This window comes from Micromys minutus (genome assembly GCF_963924665.1).
Source record: "Micromys minutus genome assembly, chromosome: 26".
NCBI lineage: Eukaryota > Metazoa > Chordata > Mammalia > Rodentia > Muridae > Micromys > Micromys minutus.
Genome location: NC_137961.1, coordinates 15791281 through 15815617, shown reverse-complemented (window position 1 = coordinate 15815617; position 24337 = coordinate 15791281). Strand labels below are relative to the sequence as shown.

Below are 24337 nucleotides of genomic sequence, written 5' to 3'. Positions count from 1 at the left end.
AGGGACCACCCAACCCAGTGTCTGTCACCGGGCTCCAGATGTAGGAGGAGAGGTTGGCTGGCCAGGGAGCCCCAGGGATCCTCCTGTCTCTACCTTCCCAACAGCGGGATTACAGGTGCGTGTAATACCCATACTCAGCACACCCAGCTATGTGGGTGCTGGGGTGTGAACTCAAGTCTTCATGCTTGCAAAGCAAGCTCTTTACTGACTGAGCCATTTCTGCCGCCTTTATTGCCGTTCTTTCCTGAGCTAGGGCCTCACGTATCTCAAGCTGACACGCACCTCGATGTGTCCTGCAGAAGATGACCCCGGCTTCCAGCTCTTCCCTTTCCCAGGTGCCTAGGTTACGAGCAAGCATCACCTGCCACACAGTGAAAGATGAAGTTTTTTCGAACACAGATTTTTCTATGGTTTGAAAATGGAGTTTGGACTTCCGGGGATGAAAGAAGGACAATGACGTATCCAAGTTTGTGGACATGGCAATGCCATTTCACCATGATGGTCAAGACTGGGGGAAAGGGAAACAAGGTTCATGGGCAAAGGGATAATAAAGCCACGTAGTCATAAAAAGTTAGGAATTGGCTAGTTCCCTTTGAAGGCTGTTTTCAGTTAACCAAACTGTCTTAGTTAGGGTTTCATTGCTATGAAGAGACACCATGACTAGGTAACTCTCAGAAAGGACAACATTTAATTGGGGCTGGTTCACAGGTTCAGTCCATTATCATTATGGCGGGAAACATGGCAACGTCCAGCCTGATGTGGTGCTGGAGGAGAGGCTGAAAGCTCTAGATCTTGATCCAAAGGCAGATAGGAGAAAACTGGCTTCCTCATGGCTAGGAGTGGGGTCTCAAAGCCCGCCCCCACAGTGACACACTTCTTCCAACAAGGCCACACCTCCCCATACTGCCAATCCCTGGGCCAAGCATATTTAAACCACCACACAAGCTCTTCTCATTCCCAAAGCAGACACCCTAGGAAAAAAAAAAAAAAAAACCCTTTTGATTGAAGGACAATTAACAAATCAACTTTGTCTTACGGGCTTATAGAATTCAATCAACTCGAACTCAAATTTTACGGCTATCTTTTAAAAGCTTTTCTATGTGTTAGATCTTTGCCAAGTCTATTTATTTTACCTTCATGTTACAGCTGAGGTATGAGGGGAAGGGGCAGATCTTACAGTCTGAACAGGGGCTGGAGTGACAGGCCTCGTCAGGACAGCCCAACTGTCTTTAGGTGACTTTGGCTTGCTATGTTACAGAACATTCTAAGATGGTGGGAATGCCTTATAGCTCCAGTGTCTCATAGTCTCATGATCAGTGTCACTAAGGAACCTGATCTTAAATCTAAAATTTAATCAATACGCCTGCTTAGTGGCTTTTGCCAGTATAAGTCTAAATAAATGGCTTCCAAACTGGGGAGTACACATCCCAGGAAGGGAAGAGAATACACTGACTGTCGGAAGAAAACGTGATACTCCATATATTTACACCATTATTTGGTTATGTTTTATTTAATATTTAATAGCATTGTTATAGACACGTGTGTGCACACATAGTATATGTAGGTTTTCCAGACAGCAGAGACCAACACTGAGCCCTAGATATGGCACCATTTCTCGAGGTGACCAGCCGGCAATCTGGTGGCAGGTTGACTACGTTGGACCACTTCCTCCATGGAAAGGACAATGCTTTGTCCTTACTGGAGTAGATACTTATTCTGGCTATGGATTTGCCTTTCCTGCTTATAATGCTTCTGCCAAAACCACCATCCGTGGACTTACAGAATGCCTTATCCATCGTCATGGTGTTCCACACAGTGTTGCTTCTAACCAAGGAACTATTTCACAGCCAGAGAAGTTCAACAGTGGGCCCACGATCATGGAATCCACTGGTCTTAGCACGTTCCCCATTATCCTGAAGCAGCTGGTGTGATAGAAAGATGGAATGGCCTTTTAAAGACACAGTTACAGTGTCAATTAGGTGGCAGCAGCATGGAGGGCCGGGGCAGAGTTCTTCAGAAGGCAGTATATGCTCTAAATCAGCATCTGATATATGGTACAGTTTCTCCCATAGCCAGGATCCATTGGTTCAGGAATCAAGTGGGAGAAAACAGAATAGTTCCACTCACTGTCACTCTTAGTGACCCTCTAGGGAAAATTTTGCCTCCTGTCCCCACAACTCTAGGATCTGCTGGCCTAGAATTTGGTTGAGGGGCGGGGGGTGCTCCTACCAGGAGCCACAACAAACATCCCATTGAACTGGAAGCTCAGACTTCCTCTGGTCATGTTGGGTTTCTAATGCCGTTAAACCAACAGGGTAAGAAAGGAATAACGGTTAGGAGGGGTAATAGATCCAGATTACTATGGAGAAATTGGATTGCCTCTCCACAATGGAGGTAAGAAGGATTATGTCTGAAATGCAGGAGATCCCTTAGGACGTCTCTTAGTACTACCATGTCCTGTGATTAAAGTCAATGGGAAACTACAACAGCCTGATCCAAAGAACACAGAACCATCAGGAATGAAGGTGTGGGTCACTCCTCTAGGAAAAGAGCCAAGACCTGCTGAGGTGCTTGCAGCGGCTGGAGGAAATACAGAATGGGTAGCAGAGGAAGGTAGTTATAAATAGCAGCTAAGGCCGAGTAACCAGTTGCAGAAACGAGGATTATAAAGTAATATGAATGCTTCTGTTTTATTTTGTTAAGAACATATTTGTCTTTCTTCCAATTTCTTTAACATCAATTGGTACTTAAGTCGAGATACTAAAATAATGCTCCCAAGGGCCATTGCTCCATTGTAAATTTACAAGTGTGTTTGCGATTGTACACAGAATAGTTATATCATGTTAGGCATATTCATGACTTTATTTTTGTTTCATGTGGACATGAGATATTTGTGTCAAGTTGACAAGGGGTAGATTGTAGTCGCTATTTCTGGTTGTTAACTTGACTACATATGGAATAAACCACAATCCAGAATTGAAAGGCTCACCTGTGATCCTGATCTTGAGGCTGGGAGATACAAGTTTTTGACCTAGATCTTGGCATGGAGATCTTGAGGCATAGTGGCCATGAATTCCAGGAGAAAAGGAGATCTCTGAGCTCAAGGTCATCTGGGACAAAGCAAGTCCCAGATCCAGGCATGATAGCACACACCTTTAATCTGGGACACACCTTCTGCTGGAGACCTGTATAAGGACATTGGAAGAAGGAAGACCGACTCTTCTTTGCCTGCTTCGTGGGACTGAGCAACTGCTAGGTTCTTAGACTTCCATTCACAGCAGCTGCTGACCATCGTTGGGGCGTTGGACTAGACCGTAAGTCATCATAATAAGAGACTACCCATAAATTCTGTGACTAGAGACCCCTGACTAATCCAGTATGTTTAATAATTTTCATCATTCTTACATAGCACTTAACTTGTGCTTCCCATGTTACAAATATTGATTCATCCAATGACTCATTGAGGTACTCTTTTATTATCCCAGTTTTACACACGAAGGAACTAAGGGTAACTATGTCCAAGGAGATGGGTATTACAATTGGTGGCAAAGCCGAGACTTTGAGTTGCACAGATAGCCTGGCTTGCCTCTTCGTACTCTAAGTTAAATAAGTGTATTGGTAGGGAGGGCAGTGTTTGTTGCAGACACTGAAACGGGGGGGGGGGGGGAGGATGGGAAGAACTTAAAAGAATTCCAGGCACAAGAGCAAGAAGAAAACCAACAGATCTCCCCCCTTCTCCACTGCACGCTCATTTATAGATAGAATGGTTGGTTAGTGGACCCACGAATACAACTGGCTCTCAGTCTTAATGCTTTAATACAGCTCCTCGTATTGTGATCCCCACCATAAAATTATTTGTGTTACTACTTCATAACTGTAATTTTGCTGTTATGAATTATAACGTAAATATCTGTGTTCTCCGATGGTCTTAGGCGACGAACTGCTCAACAAGAGGTTAAAAAAAATCCCCGAAATAATAAAACTTACTCTAACCTTTTTTTACCCCTTCTCTGTTTAAATGGTGTGACTTGGCAACCCCGCCGGCCTAGATGCTTCTGCTATCTCTCCGCAGCGCCAAGTAAACGCTCAACTAACTCAGAGTTATCTTAGCTCGGGGTTCAGGTACTGAACCTCAGCAGTTGGCTGAGACCCAGGCGCCAGGGAAGTTTGGAGAAGAGCAGAGTTCTTGGTTACACAGAAGCCAGCAGGGCAAGAGGGCGGTAAGCACAGACCCCAGGCTCGGGAGAAAGCGACAGCAGGTGCTCCGAGGCACGGGCGAGCCGGGCGGGGCTGGCAGGCGCGTTTGGGTGGCAAGACGCAAAGCCTTTCCTGTTCCTTGGGGAGGCGTGGAGGCGGCTTCCGCCCATTCTTCCAGAGAACTTCGCGAACAGCTTAAGATCCCTTTCCCAAGACGAGTCCGAGTCAGGAAAGTCAGGTCAGGCGACGCAAGATTGCCTCAGCCGGCTTCTGTGCGCGTCACCTCTCTGCAGAGGAGCGCGTCCCTCCACCCGGCCCGGGGAGGGACCCTCGGTGGGTGTGGCCTTCACTGAAGACCCCGCCCCTCGTGCGGTCGCGTGGGGATGGAGGGGCGGGGCCTGGAGAGGGGCGGGGCGAGGGAAAACCGGGAAGAAAGGGCAGGGCCGCTGTGCTCGTGCCCGTGTTTGGCGCTTGGGCGGGAGCGCGCCGGTGCGCGCGCAGGAGGGAAGCCAGCCGGGGCGGCCGTTGTCGGGTCCGACCGGAGGGGCGGTGAAGTCACCTGCGAGCGGCCGCGCCCGCCGTGTCGCGATCGCGCCGGCCTCGCGGGGCCCCACGCATCCTGCGAGGCTGGGACTGGGGAGCAGGCAGAGTCCGCGCCCGGAGTCGGCGACCAGGAGGAGGAGGAGGAGTCGCCCCCTCGGCGCCGCCGCCCGCGCCCGGCGGGTAGGTGCCATGGGGGTCGGGACGCACGGGGCGGCGGCGGGCCGGGGAGGGAGAAGCGAAAGTTTGCGGGCGCCTGTCCCCGCGGGCCCGGGCCGGCTGTGGCGCCGGGAGGTGTTGGCGCGGGCGGCGGCGGCCGACGCCATGTTGGGGTCTGTGGGAAACGGGGCGCCCGGGCGGCTCCCCTCCGGGCGGGCGCTCGGGCTGGAGCCGCCTAGGGCTGGGACAGGGAACGGCGACTGGGGACTGGAGCTGGCGTCGCCCCCGACCCCGAAGTTGTGGGGCGTCCGGCCTCGCGTCCCCGGATCGTGCGGTCTGAAAACTTTGCAGGGTCTGGGCGTCAGGGGCACGCTGTGACTCCAGCAGTGTGTTTTTATATATGACTTTGTATGAAAATGGCACCGCACAAATTGGCTCTGATTGGAGCAGTGGCTTATACGCTATTTGGAGGTTTGTTTGTTTTAAGTTTTATGATCTTTTGCCGAGTTTTTTTTTTTTTTAAATGTTATTAAAGGCCGAGAGCTGCTTCCCCAAGTTGTTCGAGTAGCCTTGTATACTCCTAGAATGTTAAAGCAGTAAGTTGTTTTGAGTGTACAGTGGAAACGAATAGAATCCAGGTTACGTACACCTAAGCAGAAATTCAGACTCCCAAGTACATTAAGTTGGTAAATGCCTTCTTTGTTATGTTTTAATACGTTGCCTAAGAGACTCGTTAAAGAAACATTTAGAGCTGATCGTTTAGTTGAAACGTTAAGGCACGTGTTGTCATAAGACTAGAGTGAAATAGTCCAGTGTGCTGGCTCAGGCGAGTTTTCTGAGCACTCCGCAGGCTCCCGGCCGCATCTCTGCGAGTTCAAGGCTTGCCTTGGCTACCGAGTGAGCCTGTCAGAAATAAGCCCTCTAAACCAGGCAACCACTGCAAACAGTATAGGGTGAAGTGATCTTGACGTTTCAGTTTCTTTCTTCTTTTTCCTTTTGGTTCCTTAAAGGTGCACAAGTTTTGAGCCCGTATTTATTTAGTAGCTTAAGGGGTGGGAGGGCTCAGGTTAATTCAGAATTAACAGGCTATTTTTAATCACCGTGGGTCATGAAGCTTTGAGAGGCGAATGGTATTAAGTTGCTTATTTGGAAAGCTCTTGATAATCGAGTCCCCCAGCCCCCAAATGAAACTGGTGTACAGCACGAAGTAGCCTAGTAAATAAATACCCTTAAAGAAATAAAGATGGCTTTAAAATCATGTTAAATGGTCTGAGAAGGCTCTCAACAAATCAAAAGCAGTAAACAGGCCCTGGAGGATGTCCTTTTTTACTCTTTAATTTTTAAAAAAATCATACATCTGCGCGGGGAAGGGGGAGGCACTCAGTCCCAGACCTCACGTAGAAAGGTCAGAGGACAAATTTCCTGAGTTTCTTCTCTACCACGTGAGTTGTGGAGATGGACCGGAGGTCAGGCTGGGAGCAAGCTGCTTTCTGAGCCACTGTTCTGACCCCCCTTTTTAATTTTATGTATTGTCTGTGTGCGAGTGTACATTTGTGTGGGCACCTGGCTCAACTGTGGAGGTCAAAGGGATAATAACTTTTGGGAGTCCCTTCTCTCCTTTCACCTTCTGCCCCAATGAATAGAGCCGAGGCTGTCAGGCCTGGCCTGGCCTCAGTGCCTTAACCCACGGAGCCATCTCCTTCTAGTCTTTAGGAGGTAAAAGTACTTTCTTAGATATGTCAGCTTTCTTAGTTCTTTAAAAATAAAAAAAATTAAATTTTTTTCTTTAAATTGTTACCTTGTCAGGTCAGTTCATATATGTGTGTATATGTGTATATATATATAATTTACTTATGAGAAAGAAGTTACTAGTCTGATAGCACAAATCTTAGCAGTCAGCTGATATTCTGCAGCCATCTGTCTCTAGAGGGTGGCGTAACTCATCCTTGGGGGCAGTCTCTGCCCACCTTGTTTCTTCTTTTTATCACTTATCCTTCTAGTTGGGGTTTTAGCATAGCCAGCTGTTAAAGAGCTGATAATGAAAGGGTATGATGCTGAGTTTTTTCTTAAACTTTTTGTGGAAGCTGGGTGTGTAGCGGACCATGCCTGTCAGCCCAGCACTCTGGGGCTGGGGCCGAATTGCTGAGAGTTTGATCTGGGATTCGTGGCGATACCAGGTCTCAAAACCAAAACAACTCTTAAACCTGTCCTCTCTGAAGCTTTTCTGCCCACTGTGCACTGCCCACTGTGCAGTCTTGCTTCCTCTTCCTGAGGATTCAGTTCTCACCCCCCATGGCCTACAAGTACCATAGGTCAGTAATGGCCGGCCCTTGACAGCAGACATCACGTGAGGTCCCATGCTTGTCCTTCAGCAAAACGAATGCAGCAGATGCTCAGGGGAGGCTTGACTGCATTCCTTGTAAAGAGTCTCTATGAACTGACTGACCTGCACACCCGTGGGACGGTTAAGTCTCCACGAGCCACGGACTCCATTCAGTCTTGATGAGGTGCTTCAACTTTCTTTTTAGAGATAATTAACTTTGGTGACTGAATTTTGGTATGGACACAGAGACTTGGATATTTATGAAATTTCCAGGCATAGAGTGGACTGATGGGTAATTGCGATAAAGAGAAGCAATGGGTGGACAAGAGCATGAGAGAAAATTAGTTTAAAATGTGCTTGAATTTTTTGCCCTTGATGGAATATTAATGCCTGGGAATGAGAGGGTTATGTTTGTGTATAGGTGTTTAATTAAACTGTGTGTTGTGGTTTTGTCATAATTGTCTTAGAATTTCCTTTAAGAGCTCAATGAGAATCAAATAAAACCTGATTTTCTATTGATGTTGATATTCCTCACTAGTGAGTAAATACTTCCCTCCCTCTCTCCCTCCTTCCCTCCCTCCTTCCCTCCCTCCCTCCCTTCCTTCCTTCCTTCCTTCCTTCCTTCCTTCCTTCCTTCCTTCCTTTTTTCCTTCCTTCCTTCTCTTCCTGCTACAGGGTTTCTCTGTAGCCCTGGCTGTCCTGGAACTTGCTCTTTAGCCCAGGTGGCCTCTAAGTCAGATCTGCCTATCTCTGTGTCCCGAGTGCTGGGATTAAAGGTCTGTCACCACGCCCAGCTGTGCTTTTGCTTTTCTAGGTTAAGGTGTTTGCAGTTTTGTGGGCTGTAAACTGGACTTATTTCATGTCCTCACATAAGCCTTTCTCAGTCTGTTTTTTGAGGCAGAGTTTCAGGTAGCCTAGGCTGGCCTCTACACTGTGTGTAGTTAAGGATAACCCTAGGCTCCCGATCTTCCTGTCCCTAGACCTTCCCCCCTGCACCTGGTACATTTTTTTGTTAGTGTTGTTTTTCTTTTTGGTGACCTCAAATTCTCCATGTTAGGCTTCCGCAGTGGTGGAGTCACAGGTGTGTTGCCACCATTGTAGGTGGCATAGACAATCTATGGACCACAAAGTGGGGTGTACCATGTGAGGAGTACCTGAGAAGAGAAGAGAAGGCATTTTAATAGTTGCTGGGAGCACAGTAGTAACGTGATGCAAGGGAGACTGGAACAAGTCATCTGAGTCCTGGCCCTCGCTGCTGTCTTAGCGCCATTCTTGAACAAGGCTCTTCATTCTCCAGGCTCACTGGAGTCGTTTGTAAGAGACACACACGTGTGCTTCAGAAAGTGGTGAAGATTCACTAAGATGTTTGTGAAAGTGCTTGGCACACAGTGTCATCTTACTGAGTTTCCCACGCAGCAGCCAACATCTCACGGGTGACAACTGAATCTCCCTCTGTTCTGGGATCCTGCTTATGCTGGCGTGTCTGGTGCTGGGGACCAAGTGATTGCCCCGAGGGTTCTCTGAAGGACTTCAAGGTAAATGAGTCGAACCACCTCCTCCTGCAGCACCTAAACCACGTCAGGTCTTAGGCTTTCTCTGGTTTCATGGGTCTCCAGTCAGTTCCTGACTAATTGTATCTACTGCTCTTGAGCCCCTCCCCTTTTCATTTCTGTTCCACATGGTTCTTTATGCTTTTGTTACTGATCGAAAATGACTTTACAGAGCGCTGGGTTTAACTGTGATGATGTGTTCATGCACGTGTCTAATGGACGTCGATGACGTTCATTTGGAGACTCCTGCAGTACACTCCTGTTCTCTTGGCTTTCAGTCTGTGTCTCCATATTCTCTTCAGTTCTGTGTACTGTTCCTATTTTAAAAAGCCCTTTGGTTCCCATTGCCTGTATATTCACATCTAAATTCTCCAGTCCTAAATTACCTGGTTTTGTCTATTCTTAAATTTCATTTTTAACTCTGTGTATTTGTGTGGACATGCAGGTGCCTATGGAGGCCAGAGAGGGTGCTGGGTTTCCTGGAACTGGAGTTACAGGTGATTGAGAACCACCTAATAGCCATGCTTAAAACTGAACCTAGGCCCTCTCCAGGAGCAGCTTGTTTGTAGCCGGAAGGCCTCTCTTACTATGTAGCTGTAGGTAGCCTTGCACTCAAACATCCTTCTGCCTCCATTTTCCCAAATGTGGGATCCTGGGCATGTGCCACGGCACCCAGCTTCAGTCTGATGCTTTCTTTTGCTGCTCATCACCTACTTATTTCACCAAGGTTAATGTTCTTTCAATAGCGAGATGATTAAGAGGTGAGTTCTATTACCATTAGGCCCTAATGATCGATACTTGTTCGATTCCTAGAACCTAGGGGGAAGAGAGAAACAGTTTTTGCAAATTATCTCTGATCTGCACTTGTTCCCTGGTAAACACACACGTGTGCACTCTTGAGTATACATACACCCACACACACTCAAACATGTAAAATTAATATTTTAAACCAGTATTTCACTATTGCACTTCCTGATTGCTTCCTTCCCGAAGCCTGGGCTTAATTGTCTCTTTTCCTGGGGTAGACATAGTGCCATCGTCCACTCTCCCAAACAGTTTAACCTGTTGCTTTAAATAAGACTTTCAATATTTTGAAATTATAATTATGTTATTCCTTCCCTCTCCTTCACACCACCCTTATTCTCATATTTGTAGCCTCTTTCTGTTCCGGTCATCCAACCATCCATTTATCCATCCATCCATCCATCCATCCATCCATCCATCCATCCATCCATCCATTCATCTATTCATCCATGCTTCTGAATACATGATTAAAAGCTGCTTAGCCTGTGTAATCTTACCTGTGTGTGATTGGTTAGCTGATGAGGTGGTTCTTCCCTGGGGAAGAACATTTTTCCGGCTCTCGGCATTCTTGTTGCCTGTAGCTCTCTGAATAGAATTGACACCCTGGAACTTTCCCCTTCCATCTTAGCATGTCCACTGCTGTCACTGTTCAAGTCGTGTTCATGAAGCCATGTTGATGAGATTTTAGGAGTGCACTTCTCTGACATTTCTAGTAGACATAGTCTCATGGGAAACCTATTCTCTGGCTCTTACATTCTTTCAGTCCTTTGTTCTGTTCAACCCTCCATAAATAAGTCTTAGGTGTAGGAATTGTCTTAAAGATGTGTCCCTTGGGGCTGGGCACTGTACTGTGATGTCTTGTTCCCTGCATTTTGATTGGTTGTGGATTTCTCTAATGGTCTCAGTCTCTTTAATGAGGGGTGAGAAGTACACTTAGCAGTGGGTGTTCGAGTAAAGATCTAAAATGCATTCAGGAGTCAAGCTGGTTCAGTAAAGGGTCAGTAACAACCCAGCAGCAGGCATGACAAGCCATGTTTTGAATTGTTGGTCTGGGTTGAGGAGACTCCCAAAACAATACAGGCTCTCTACTTCCCGTGGTTCCCTCCCTGAGGTAGAAGCCCCTTTTGCTGATGACACCATGCACTTTGACACAGAACCCAGAGGGACCTGAGCTGGATCTGACCTGAGGGCCTCCTCCCTTAGATTGGTACCAGAAGGCACTACGAAAGCTTCCAAGAGAAGGAGGCAGCCAACAGTCCTACCCAGTCATTATGCCTCTGAACACAGCAGCCAGTGTGGCACAATAACCCCGAGAGTGCACTAGAGGCGTGCATGCCTTCACGGTAGCCAGCACTCTCCAATGGGACTTACAGCCCGCTGAACTGGGAGAGAAAATATGCCTGGTACAGGAAACGTAGCCCCAGGCTAGTGAAGTGCTAGATCTTGGAGGAGAATCTACTTGTGTTTCAAGATTTGGGCCTAGATATCTAGATAATCAGAATTTTCACAGCTCAGCTTTTAGACCTGAGTCTGTCTTTGTGTGTTCTCTGGTGTCTTTGTGTTGTCTGCTGGTTCCTTGCTGCTCTGCTGTTTAGACTTTAAGTGCAGAGATTTTCTTTTTCTTTTTCTAGTACATTGCAGGAGTACCAGATCCCTTTCTTACTGGCTTTTGGGGGGGTTATTTTGAGACAGGACCTTAAATATGTAGCCCTGGCTGGCCTTGAACTCACAGGAATCCACCTGTATCTGACTCTTGAATGCTTGAACTAAAGATATGTGCCACCATGTCAGCCATTTTTTTTTCCTTTGTAAATGATTTCCATTCTCTTATAGACGCACCTGACAGTTACCTCTGGTTTTATTTGCTTCCACATTACTTACATTGAAAACACAGGGATCTTTTTATACCTGCCCCCTTGCCTCCCGTGCTCCGTGTGCACTGTTCACTGTGGACACTGCTTCTGAGCCATGTGCTAGTTTCCGCTAGTCGTGCGTGCCCCATCTCACTCCCAGCCCTTACTCTAGCACAGGCCCTCAGGCTCACGTGGCCCAGACTGGCCTGGAACTTAGAGGCATTTTCCTGCTTCCTTCAGCTTCCGTGGTGGACTGTAGGCCTGAGTCCTCACACTCAGCTCTTAGATCCTGCTTTCAGTCTCTTCCTCTAAAAGCACTGTCTTCCATTGTCTGCAAGGCTATTTTAGGGAAGACTAGATGAAATCAGGCTAGTCCTTCTGAAGCTGAAGAAGGAAGTCCCGGGAACGGAGGTGGTGTGTGGTCAGACACCTTGTCTTCTTCTCTTTTCTCTGACTTGAGTAACTCCCCAAATCCTCTGCAGCTGTACGCAGGGAGCTCAAGGAAGCAGAACTACTTTTTACTTCAGAGTTTTGTGCTTTTACTCAGTGGGTTTTGTTTTCATTTTGTTTGTGTCTACTTCCAGTTGAAATTTCATTCGTTCTTTTAAATGTTAGGATGGTAAATTCTGTGTGCCTCACATTCTCTCTCATTTCCTGCTTCCTGCTTTGTTGATTGTTTATTACAATACTTAACCGATTATGCTCTAAGGTGAATGTAAATCCTTCACTGCCTGTGTCTTGTTCATTTGTTTTTTTCCTACCAAATATACAGTGAGCGAATTACAAGGGTTGTGGATCATACTAAGTGTTGGGTGTGCTGAGGAGGCCGGGATGGCTTCCCCAGCTCCGCGGGCTTGCTCAGTGCCCTCTGAGCTGCCAGGGCTCTGCTGCTGTTCTTGGGCACTTTCGTCTGAATCTGTTGATGGTTAAATTGCTTGTATTATCATTTTTGTATTGACAAAACAGCTGGGCTTTTTTGGAAAGAAGAACTCAGGTTATGGTGACTTTGAGGACCGTCCATGCACGGTGTTTAGAATGCATAATTAGATGTGGTTAGATTGCATTTGCTTCTCAGTCTGAAATCTGGATCCAGTTCCTGTTTTCTTTGAAGATTTGCAGGCTTTAAAGATGTAGTTGGTTTTTAGCAGACTCCAGATTGAGAAGCTGCTGTCACTGTAACTGCTAACCATGTTGAGCTCTGTATAGGCTGGTCTGCACAGTGCAGCAGGTTTGCAGTGTTTTTGTTTTCAGGAACTCCCAAATCCATTTGGAATAAACATGCATCCAAATGCTACTGGAACCTGTAATAAACTGTGTTCTAAGTGGTATGGAGACTGAAGGTGAAACCATGTTTGTCCGCTAGGCTTTGGTCTGAGTACCTCCCCCCAGGACTGGTGAGAGTTCGAAACTAGAGATGGATGTATCCTCCAGCTGAGTTTAGAGATGGGGAAGGAAGCCCAGAGCACTTTGCTACTGACAGTCTGGTTTGATGTTCAACAGAGACATGGAATGATGGGAAAGAAAGACTAAAAGAGGCCAGAGTTTGGTGTGAAAAGCTTTGAGCACTAGTTAAGGATTCATTGACTTGCCTCTCTTGGCCTGGGTGTCAGATTTTTTAAAGAGGGTTCTTAAACATAGCTGCTGTAGAAGAATGTTAATCTTGCTTTATTTGGGATGACTAACTGTTTGGACTTCCTGAGAAACTTGAGGTCTGTATTCTACTCTTTAAAAACAAACACCAACCAACCCAGCAGCTCAGTGTGCTTGCTTGTTCTGTGTTTTTAAGCTTTGGGTAAAATCTTCATGTGACTCTGGTCCTGCGTAGCATGGTGTGTTTGCCCTTCAGTACTTCGGGAATCTTCGGGAATCCTTTTGCGTCTCTTAACACTGAAGCAAACCTCTGTCCTTTCCGACTCCTGCTCATGCCCAGTTGTGTTAGTGGAGTGAATGTGAAGCTTTTTAGTATTTGTCTCTAGTACATGAGCCGCCAAAGGGAGCTTGCAGGGAAGCGCTGTTGGTACTGTTGACATCAGGTTATAGGAAACGATTTTGTTTTCAGAAACTTCCCGATCCATTTGGAATAAACATATGTCCAAATTTGGGTCTATGGGTGACATAAAGCCCTCTTGGAAATGTTATTTATTTATTTTTCCTGGTCAGTGACCTTTCCTAGCTACATTATTGAAGGTCTACACCAGCAGTCTATTTCTTGAGGTAGCCGGAGATACAGAAAAGACCATGTGTCCCCATTACCCCATAAAACATATCAAGCTGTGAAGTTATAGAAAAGTAAACATTTATATGTATGAATGCTTTACCTGCATGGATTTATGTGCACCACAAGCATGCCTGGAATCTGTCGAGGCCAAAGAGCATGGCCTAGTAGTTAGGATAGTAAATGAATGTGACTCTACTACATGGCTTTTTAAAAAGCCATTTCATGACTTGGTTTATAATTACTTATTTGTTGATTTGGTAGAATAAATTATTTTCACCTAACATCATCATCATTAATATTATTGGTTTTTCAAGACAGGCTGGCTGTCCTGGAACTCACTGTGTAGACCAGGGTGGCCTCAAATTCGCAGAGATCCACCTGCCTCTGTCTCCGGAGATTAAAGGTGTGAGCTGCGACCACCCATCTTCATTCACCCAACATTACTACATGGAAGATGTAATATGTAAAAATATATGTCTAGTAGGCATTGGTTTGTGGGTTTTTTTCCCCTTTCATGATTTAGGTTGTGAAATAACTCACTTTTTAGTAATAGGAAGATGTGGATCCTAGGAGAGACGTTTAAGTTAATGTAGTTTCTCTATAATATGTTCAAATCTTGAAGTTTCATTTTCTCTCAGCTTAGTAAAATAAAGCATTGATAAGTTTGACCATAAAATACAGAAGTTTGTTTCTTTTTTCTTACTTGCAGTCTAGTCTTCCTATCCACCCCCCCACCTTTTAAAAAGTTATTTATTTTTTTGTTATATATATGTAGCTGTCTTCAGACACACCAGAAGAGGGAATCAGATCTCGTTATAGATGGTTGTGAGGTACCATGTGGTTGCTGAGATTTGAACTCAGGGCCTCTGAAAGAGCAGTCAGTGCTCTTAACCACTGAGTCATCTCTCCAGCCCCGTCTATCCCTTTACAATGCACGTTAAGAGTGATGTTTCCACCACAGAAATCTTAGTGGACAGGTTAGAGAAGCATAGACTTTTCCTGTTTGAAAAAGTAAAATTCACCCAAATTTAGTTTGCTCAAATGTCAAGTATTTCTTGTTTTAGTATTGCAGTATTTTATGTAGACTTTTATTTAGTAATTTATTGTGCTGTGAAAAGTAGATGTGCATTTAGAGATTGTTTTCAGGGGACGTGAACTGTGAGTCGTGTGCCTGACCGGATGCATTCTAGGCAGTTTTCTGCTTTTTTGTTTTGTTTTGTTTCTGCAGTCACTGGAGTCTGAAGCGGAGCTCTCTGCTGGGGAGCATTGTGCATACTGCCTGCTTTGTTCCCCAGGGTTCTTAAAGTCAGGATCCGTGCAAGCATTCAAATGTGTGGTTGAGGCAGTAGTTTGCAGGCTCTGACTTGGTGGTGGTGGAGTGTTTGCCCTGAATCCAGTCCCCAGTCCTGGGCAATGGGTAGGGGTGTTGGTGAATTCAGGCAAGTAAAGACTTGCTGTAAATGGGAAATCCAGCCAGCCCACTTATCATGGAAGGCCAGGGTTTTAAAGACAGAAAGTACCCATCTCATTGACTGTTTGAAGGCTTGTTTGCTGCTGTTGTGTCTTTTGTAAACCAGACCTTTTTTGGCTCATAGTTTGTTGTTGTTTTTCTACTGTAACCCATTGAATTTGAATACTGGTCTTTATTAATATCAGAACTCATAAGTATGAGTAAGAAAATGAATTTGGCCAGGCATAGTCCACATGTCTTTAACTGAGCTGCATATGGGCCAGGTCTCCACAGTGAGGCCTGCCTCAGGAATGAGATGTTTCAGTAAGGATGAGATGAAAGATTGTCAGCAGGAAGAACTAACACAATAGTTGTGACAGGTGGGTCTGCTCTCAGTTGTAAACAGATAGGATCCTTTGTCTTCTAGGTTGGCTTCTTCCCCCAGTATTACGTTTTGACAGGTGGTAAGCGGACCCACTGAGTTGCTTTAGACATGCAGGGACAGTGTAAATGAGATTCTTGTCTGCCAGAGAATAGGAGGTTTTTTCTTCCTAGTCCTCTATAGTCTGTGATACTTTCCCCAAGGAAAGCAGACAGCATCAGATTGGACCACACTGTGACCCTCTTTTCCCATAAGGCCCTTTAGGATGTAGTAGATTCTATCCTTGGGTGAGCCGGGTGCTTTTGCGTCCTGGTTGTTCCAGTGTCTGGGATCTTAGTGCCTGCTTGAGCTCGTGGTAAATTTGGGCCTTAGGGGTTGAGCCAAAGGATCTGTTTACCAAAGTATGTAGCTTTGGGGTATCTAGTAGTAACACCGGCCCCTTTTGATGACTTTCTTCACTACTGTCCCCCCACTCTACTTCCACCCAGGGTGGCTAGTGTGTGCTCCCGCTCTGCATGTACCTGTGTAAAGCATTTTGTGTATTTTCTAGTCCATTGCCTTTCATGTCAGACATGGACAGTATTTCAGGACTGAGAAGGGTAATGGAAGGGTCTGTTTGAAGCCAGAGGCCTCAGGTTCTACATGTCCATTGTTTTTCAGCACAGGGCACAGCCTGGCAGTGGGATCAGAAGGTTGCTGCCATACTTACTAATCATAATGGATATTATTTTAATTATTAATTATATTATTTTATTAATTAATTAATCATTAATTAATTATAAATGGAGATAAGATTTGAAGAGTGTGTGTTTGTATCCTTGTAATATGCAGTATATTTCTGCATAACTGACAGATTTTGAAAGTCATTTGCTGTAGCCAAGTAGTGGTTAATAATGTCCAAACAGGTTGCATCATTCTTAAATGGTGGAGAGCTCACAGGCTGGCACAGTGGGTAAAGGTGCTTGCTGTGCTAGCCTAGAACTCACATGAAGGTGGGAGGCTAGAGCCTACTCTTCAGAGTGGTCCTTTGACACCCACACACATCCACGCATTAACAGTAGGGTTTAACTTTATAGTTTAATATGCTTGAAGTTTTGTTCAGAAAAGTATTCCTCATTAAGAAATTGTTATTGCCTTCAGTCCTTTCTGCCTAGAGTAGCCTGGTGCTCCCTTGGCCATAGAGTTGGTGACTTCAGTTTTATCAGTTTAGCTTTTCTTTTCCCTTTGTTTGGAAACAGGATCTCATGTAGCCCAGACTGACCTTGTTCCCCTAATTGTCCAGTGCTAGGATTGCAGGCACTCACCACTCCTGGATAAGGCAGGAGCACCCGAAATCCTTCTCTGGTACATAGCAAGTTTGAGATGAGGAAGAAGGGGTGGGGTGGGGGAAGTTCTTAGCCTTAGTTACTGCTTGGTTCTGGATTTTGTTTTCTTTTTGCTCTTGAACAGGGAACTTGCTTGCATCATGTTTTTCATGTTGTGTCTGAGAAACATTTTTTTGGATGAATGTGAAGTCTGAAAGTTTATCTAATACTTTATATAAATTTGTAAGTAGCTGTGATTATGCTTTTGTAGTATACTTAAGATAAACTTTTAGTTATGTTTTATATCTAAGTTAGAATGTCTTATTGAGGATGTGCCATGGTTAATTGGAGCCTTTTACCCAGTAGCACTTAAACCTGAACATCTTAACCTGCAGTGCTGAGGTCTGTTGAGACAGTGTGTATTAGACGGTGCGGGACAGTGGAGTATCTAAACCTGTAGTGCTGAGGTCTATTGAGACAGTGTGTATTAGATGGTGCGGGACAGTGGCGTTCACTTCTCTCCACTTGTCTTGAGTATTTCAGTTGCTTTGTTTAGGTTTGCCCCATGCTCAGGGCTTGATTAAGATGCATTGTAGCTTGTTGAAAATATTGCTCTATGTAATGTTCTGTATATACCTTAATTAGCACACTGATAAAGCTTATTGTTACTACATTTATTTATTTGTGGGGGTGAATGGGCCTGTGCATGAAAGTCACATGTCAGCTCATATGGGCCCTGAGATGGAATTCAGGTTGTTCAGCTTGGTGGCAAAGGCTCTGTGCCACATTATTGGCCCCAAATTTCTTTTGATTGGCTATCATTGGTGGTTATGCCTATTTTCTGTAAAGTACAAAGAGCCCCAGTTGCCCTATAGTATCAGTCACAAGTACTCGTCTTAGGGAATTTCCTTTTTCTTTTTTTTTCTTCTTTTTTTTTCTTTTTGTCTATCTGATAAAAATAATCTTAGTGTTTTAATTATAAATTAAGTTAGACTTTTCATGTTATTTTAATTCTGTAATTTACTTTTTACATTTACTGTGGTTGTGTACATATGTGTGTAGGTACATTGCTTATCAAGGTGTGCTTGTGGAGGTCTGAGGACTTTTCAGATTCAGTCCTATCCTGTGGGTCCTGGGGATTAAACTCGGGTCATTAGATTTGGTGGCAATCACATTTACCCACCTCACTGGCCCTCTTCCGTGATATATTTTTCATAAGGTTATAGACTTATTGCTTTTCTTATATAGCTAGATGTATAGCCCGTGCCTGTGCATCCTAGGAGAGCGTCCTGCCATTGAGCTGTGGTACCCAGTCTCAAGAGGGAGTGCGGCGAGAGGACAGAGACTGAGAAAGGACTGGTCACTTAGTTAAGACCTTCAAAGTTTGAGTCCATTCAGTGTCCTCAGCCATGCCAGTGCTCCTCCCTGTGATTCAGGAATAACCAGACTTACAATAAGCTACTAATGGAAGCCAACACAGGTTACAGTGTCATCAGTTGGTCTTTAACTTTCCCTTCTCAGTTCTTCAGTGTGTTTGGTTGTTACTATAGTAGTACTAGGTTCACTAGGTTAGTGGTTGAAATTAACCACCATTCAGGGCCTTAAGAAGTCAGTATTGAATCTAGAGATTAGATCTATGATCATTGAATTAATAGGTTTTTAAAAACATTGTTAAAATGCTCTTGTTTATCTTGAATAGATGGTGCTTTAGATGATGTCATAGATGGCCTTAGATGGTCTTAGGTTTCACTGCAGTCGGTGGGCATGGATGTCAGTGCTTTGGTAAAGGATGACAGACATGGAGGATGGATCTTCACTGCTGTGAGGTGTGCTAGGGGAGAGATGCTGACTAAGACTTGACGGATGAATAAGAAGGCAGCTGGAGTTGTAAGTGAGGAAGATAACAGTGAAACGCACTACACACAGTAGTGCCTGCTTCAGATGCCACGTTTAAGGCAAGGAGTGACTCAATGTTGAGAGAACATAAGTCCAGGAGTAGCTGAATGTGGTGACATGTCTATTGTTCCAGCACTCAGTAGTCTGGGGTAGTCCTGGCAGGTTCAGGACTAGTTTGGGCTAAGTAGTATAAGAACCAGTCTCAAAACAAAACAGCTAAAACCAAAAACCCACCAGGTTCTTAAGGTCCTTACACACTATGCTAAACGTTACAGATTTTAAAGTTTAAGGAGGTAACTCCAGGAACAATTTAGCATTTTAGAGATCACTACCTACAAACTGGGTTAGGAGGGGAGGCTGGAAGCAGTTGGGAAACCTTTGGGAATAATCCAGGTGAGAACCCCTGGGCCTAGGCTCAGGAGTTATGTGTAGCTTAGTGGGAAAACTGGAGCCATGTTTTTTAAGTGTTCATTAGGGATTCTGTTCTCCAGGATCCCATTGAGAGTCAGTTTCATGAACTGGGTTTATTATTTTGTGGAATTGAGTTGTTTGTAATTGTCCTGTTTTTCTTGTGCTGGGTATAGTGGCCCACAGGGTAGTCCCTCACTTGGAGTAGAGGCTGGAAGACTGTTCTAGGCCAGCAGGGACTGTGCAGAAGAGTCACAGGTTGTATGCACAGCTCAGTGTGCCTAGTGATTATTTCAAAGGGAGGGAAAACAGGATTACTTGCCTTCAGAAAAATCAATGTCTTGGTAGATCACATTTTGTTATCCCTTATAGGAATTTGCTTTCTGTGTGCTAATTTCTTTCTTTTTTTTTTTTTCCCTAAAGGTTATTAGCAAAAGATGGTGGATCGCCTGGCACACAGTGAGGCAAACACCAGGCGCATCAGCATTGTGGAGAACTGTTTTGGAGCAGCTGGTCAGCCCTTGACCATCCCTGGACGGGTGCTGATAGGCGAAGGGGTATTGACTAAGCTGTGCAGGAAGAAGCCTAAAGCAAGGCAGTTTTTCCTATTTAATGATATTCTTGTGTACGGCAACATTGTTATCCAGAAGAAAAAATACAACAAACAACACATCATCCCCTTGGAAAACGTCACGATTGATTCCATCAAAGATGAAGGGGAATTGCGGAATGGGTGGCTTATTAAGACACCGACTAAGTCGTTTGCAGTTTATGCCGCCACTGCCACGGAGAAGTCGGAGTGGATGAGTCACATAAGTAAGTGTGTCACTGACCTGCTCTCCAAAAGCGGGAAGACGCCCAGCAGTGAGCACGCTGCTGTCTGGGTCCCTGACTCTGAGGCCACCGTGTGTATGCGCTGTCAGAAAGCAAAGTTCACACCAGTGAATCGGCGGCACCATTGCCGCAAATGTGGCTTTGTCGTTTGTGGTCCCTGCTCTGAAAAGCGATTTCTTCTTCCCAGCCAGTCTTCTAAGCCTGTGCGGATTTGTGACTTCTGCTATGACCTGCTTTCCACGGGGGACATGGCTGCGTGTCAGCCGACTAGATCAGACTCTTATAGCCAGTCGTTGAAGTCTGCTTTAAATGACGCGTCTGATGACGACGACGACGATGATAGCAGTGACTAAGGACGTGCTGGGAGATATTTAATTGATGGCCTGAGAATCAGCTCTGGGGGAAGTGTACAGTTCCTGGCTCTCAGTTTTGCTTCAGCCGCAACTGCCTGAGAAGGTCCTAACCGCTGTGCCTCCATGTATCCCGCAGGAAGCAGCGCTGCGTCTGCTGCTCCTGCACTGACAGGGACAAACTGTCGCACACACATCCCATAGGGCCTTGGCTTTCTACTCCTTATTTCTAGATGATTTTCTCGTAAGTTGGAAAAGGTTATTTAACAGATACTGTATTATGTTTTCTCCGTGACAGGGAAAAACTAAAAGCACAGAATGGTGGGAACAAGAGAATGATGGGATATATCCGTGGCTTTCCCCGAGCTTTCTATGTGCCAGTTAAGACACCAGTGACAGAACATGGTTTGGAAATTCTTTTTACTTCTCTTTTCTCAATACCAAGTGGTGCCTTACTGTGGCAGCATCGTCACTGAAATAGACGTCAGCTCCACCGTCTTAGATTTCAACACACTTGTGCTCTTACAGGCAGAGAACAGGTGTTTGATACATGTAGGTAAGAATATTTATTTGAAAGCTACCAGGAACTAAATTTAGAGGTAACTCCTTATATGAATACATATTTTTCATAAAATAATTGTGATTATATTTTTACATCTTTTAGGCACCAAATTATAATGGTCACATGTATTTTTAAGATTAGCCAGTTGCCACTGGTAGGACCTTGATTTGAAACTCATCACTGGGACACAAGTGACATGTCCACTAGCTTTGACTTCTAGGGTTTTTACATAAGATTTTATTTGCTTTACATTATTTCTAAAAGGAAAAATCTGAGGAAGCCCTTATTTTTCCACACAGGGTTTCTTTCTCTGTGTGGCTCTGCTTGTCCTGGAACTCCGTTTGTTGACCAGGCTGGCCTTGAATTCTCAGAAATCCACCTGCCTTTGCCTCCCACGCACCACTGCCACCTGGCAAAAGTGAAAAGTATTAGGAAAGTTCTCACAGGTCTAGAAGAGATCAGAGTTTGACTAGATTTCCTATCCGCAGACATCAGTTTTTTTTCATGTGAAATTATCTTGATTTACATGTGGTGTTGTATTTTACCGTTTATGAAGCCCCAGTTTTTATTTTTGTAAAACAGTTGTATGTTTAACCTGCTTATGAAATCATTTTACAGTATATGGAAATAGTAGCAGTTGCTATTTCTAAATTGTGACCATGAGTCGAGATTGCTTTGAGAACTGGTAGTTATTTTCTTTGTCTAGAGGCAGCCGTTAGGCTGTAGACCCTGTCACTGTACGGCACTGGGCATGCCGTGCGCGTTCTGGCCATTGGCATGCTGTGGTAACCAGGTTTTCAAATGTGGAAGTTGGTTTGGTTTTTTCCAGAGTTCTTTTCAAACCTGCCCCCCACCCCAAATTTTAAAACCTGCATAATTCTGTAGATGTCCTGGGGTTTGGTTGAGTAACTTGTGAATGGAAGAGTTATTGGAATTTCACTGGTTACAGTACCAATTTTACTTTTCTGGTCTGTTTTGAAAGTGTATGAACTATATCCGTCTCCCTGTAGGAAATGTGAGAACAGCGTAATAGAACATGGCTTGGGGGCTTTGTTCCTGCTGCTTGTTTTGGTCGCTTTTACTGTCAGATGGATTTTTGTTTGTTTCAAAGCAACATATTCATGTAGTCAGTAAGCATCTTTGAAAGGAGTGGAAAAATCAGAAATGCTGGTGGGAACGTGCATTCAGGAACCAAGGGGAAATGTCCTGAGATAACATTTGCATTGTCGATCTCTGTTGATTGTTTTTACAATAAAAATATTTTGCAGCTTATTTCCTGTGCTTTTTATACTGTAATTGGAAGATTTCTTTCTTTTCTAAGGGTAAGATATTATACATGGTCTCACCTTTATTAGCTATGAATGCCCACCATGTAGGCACTAATGGAGAGTTGGGTTTTGTCTTTTTAAAGACAGAGGTCTCATTTTGACCAGTCTGGCCTCAAACTATATAACATGTAGTAGCTCTAGGTGCAAATTGAGAATTCCCTTGAATGGATCCTCCTGCCTCCGCATCCTGAGTATTCAATAGTAAGCAGGCTGGGCTGACACCTTGTTTGCAGAGTAAGGGCTCTGGAACTGAGGTCTCCTAGGCAGGAAAGCACCCCAGCAGCTGAGCCATGCCCCAGCTTCGTTGCTCTTTAGGAGGTGCTGATGCAGGATTAGCAGAATTGCTTCTCAGATCTTGGTAAATTTTTTTTGAAACCTTCATTTGTTGATCCTCAAACCCAATACAAAACTGTGCACAAGTTTTACAGACTCTTGACCTTGCGGCCACAGCTGTGTTTGCTGAATCATCTTGCTTGCCTCTCTGGGCTCTGATTCAGCTTTCTGAGATGCTAAGAGGATTTCTCCTGCTCTCTACCTCCATCATCAAGACACAGGGGAACGTCAGAGAAACCCAGAAGTTTCTCCATAGGCTTAGGTGAGCATCACAGCCAACCCAATGCCGTTCTGTTCCAGGTTGAGGGCAACAAGGTTTTTTCCATTACCGTTGGGTAGTGGGTTATAGGAGCCTAGTTGCTCCATGAGATGACCATTCCTGGAACACATTGTGAGCAACCACAATGTGGTAAAAAAGGCTGGTTGGTGCAGCCACCCAAAGCAAGGTGTCTTGCATGTCCTTAAAGAAGTAGCTGCAGCTAAGTCCTTTCTAGTTGTAGCTGGGCAGAAAAGGCAAATGATGAATGCAGTTCTTAACTAACACTGGCTTTGTCTTTGGCTTGTTCTAGAAGATGGAAGGTTTCTGTCTTCTGAGCCTACTACCACACATCCAAATGTGTGATTTACCCACTGTCTTTCCAAAGCTCATGAAATTCACCAGTGTTTTATTTTCCTGGAAATTCCTAATGAAGGCTAATGAGTTTTCTTTTTCACTAGAAGACAGTTCCTAATCCCTAGAGTCACTAGAAAACAGGCTGAAACCCTGGTAACCAAGGCAAGATTAAGAGACTGTTTCCAAAATAATGACAGAAGAAAAAAATGGATTAAAGCTTCATCAGAATTAAATTTGTGCTTGAAACAATTCCATGAAAAGTCCTGGGAAGGGCTGGCTATGGTGGCCCATGCCTGTAATCCTGGCACTTGGGAGTCTGAGGCTGGAGGATTCATCAGAACCAGTCTCGCTCAGCCATGCTGAATTAGCAAGACTTGTCTCAGAAAAGGGAATGTGAAAAAAAAGTTGCAAGTTATGTGTTGGATTATAGGACACATAGGAAAAAGATAACATTTGCATTAACACTGATGCTGCCTTCTTGGGGCTCCAGAAGTCAGGAGCCTGGATATAGCCCTCCTAGTCAGGAAGGTGAGTGGGAAACCAGCCACGGTTCTGTCCCGAAAATAAAAATAGCTAAAGAATAGCCTAAGCTACCTCCCTGAACCTGCTATGTAGCAGAAGCATGGGGTTTGGTTCCCAGCACCCACACCAGGCTAACCAGTGCCTGAGGGGACCCATTTCTCTATGCTGGCCCCCAAGGGCAGCCAAACACCCATGGCATACACTCACGCAGACACAAACATAAATCCTTTTCTAGAAGATATTTAAACTATGCGATCACAGTGCTGGCCAGTTTTATGTCAACTTGACACAAGTTAAGAGTTAGCAGAGGAAGTCTTAACCGAGAAATTGCCTCTGTAAGATTCGGCGGCGGCAGGCTGGAAGACATTTTCTTGTTCAGTGATTGGTGGAGGAGGGCCCAGCCCACTGAGCCTGTTGTGGGTGGATCCACCTCGGTAGAAGGCGGCTGAACAGCCCTTTAAGCAGCACCCCTCCATGGCCTCTGCCCTGGTTCCTGCCTCCAGGTTCCTGCCCTTTATGTAACTGATCTTTCATCACCACCATCTGCCTTCTCTCAACTCTGGCTGTACCCAGGACTCTCCCTTGGTGCCTCTTGAACCCTTCCTCTAACCGCTCTCTTCCACACAGCTCGGCCTCTCACAGGGTTGGCCTGCCCACTTTGCTCATCCTCCAATCTGCCCTACCGTTTATCTCCCGCACACCCCTTATTCT

General features: G+C 45.0%; 1 protein-coding gene across 1 annotated transcript; it reads left to right on the top strand.

Annotated features, from left to right (window-relative positions):
• Window positions 1-4678: 4678 nt before the first annotated feature.
• PLEKHF2 (pleckstrin homology and FYVE domain containing 2) lies at window positions 4679-22090 on the top strand. Its single transcript, XM_080938814.1, has 2 exons — window positions 4679-4920; window positions 19508-22090. Exon 2 carries the CDS (start codon window positions 19522-19524, stop codon window positions 20269-20271), a length of 750 nt encoding a protein of 249 aa, XP_080794940.1. The 5' UTR covers window positions 4679-4920; window positions 19508-19521; the 3' UTR covers window positions 20272-22090.
• The last annotated feature ends 2247 nt before the right edge of the window (window positions 22091-24337 follow it).

Bases quoted from the DNA above. Each gene is read 5' to 3' on its own strand.
- PLEKHF2 (XM_080938814.1), top strand. From the start codon at position 19,522: ATGGTGGATCGCCTGGCACACAGTGAGGCAAACACCAGGCGCATCAGC.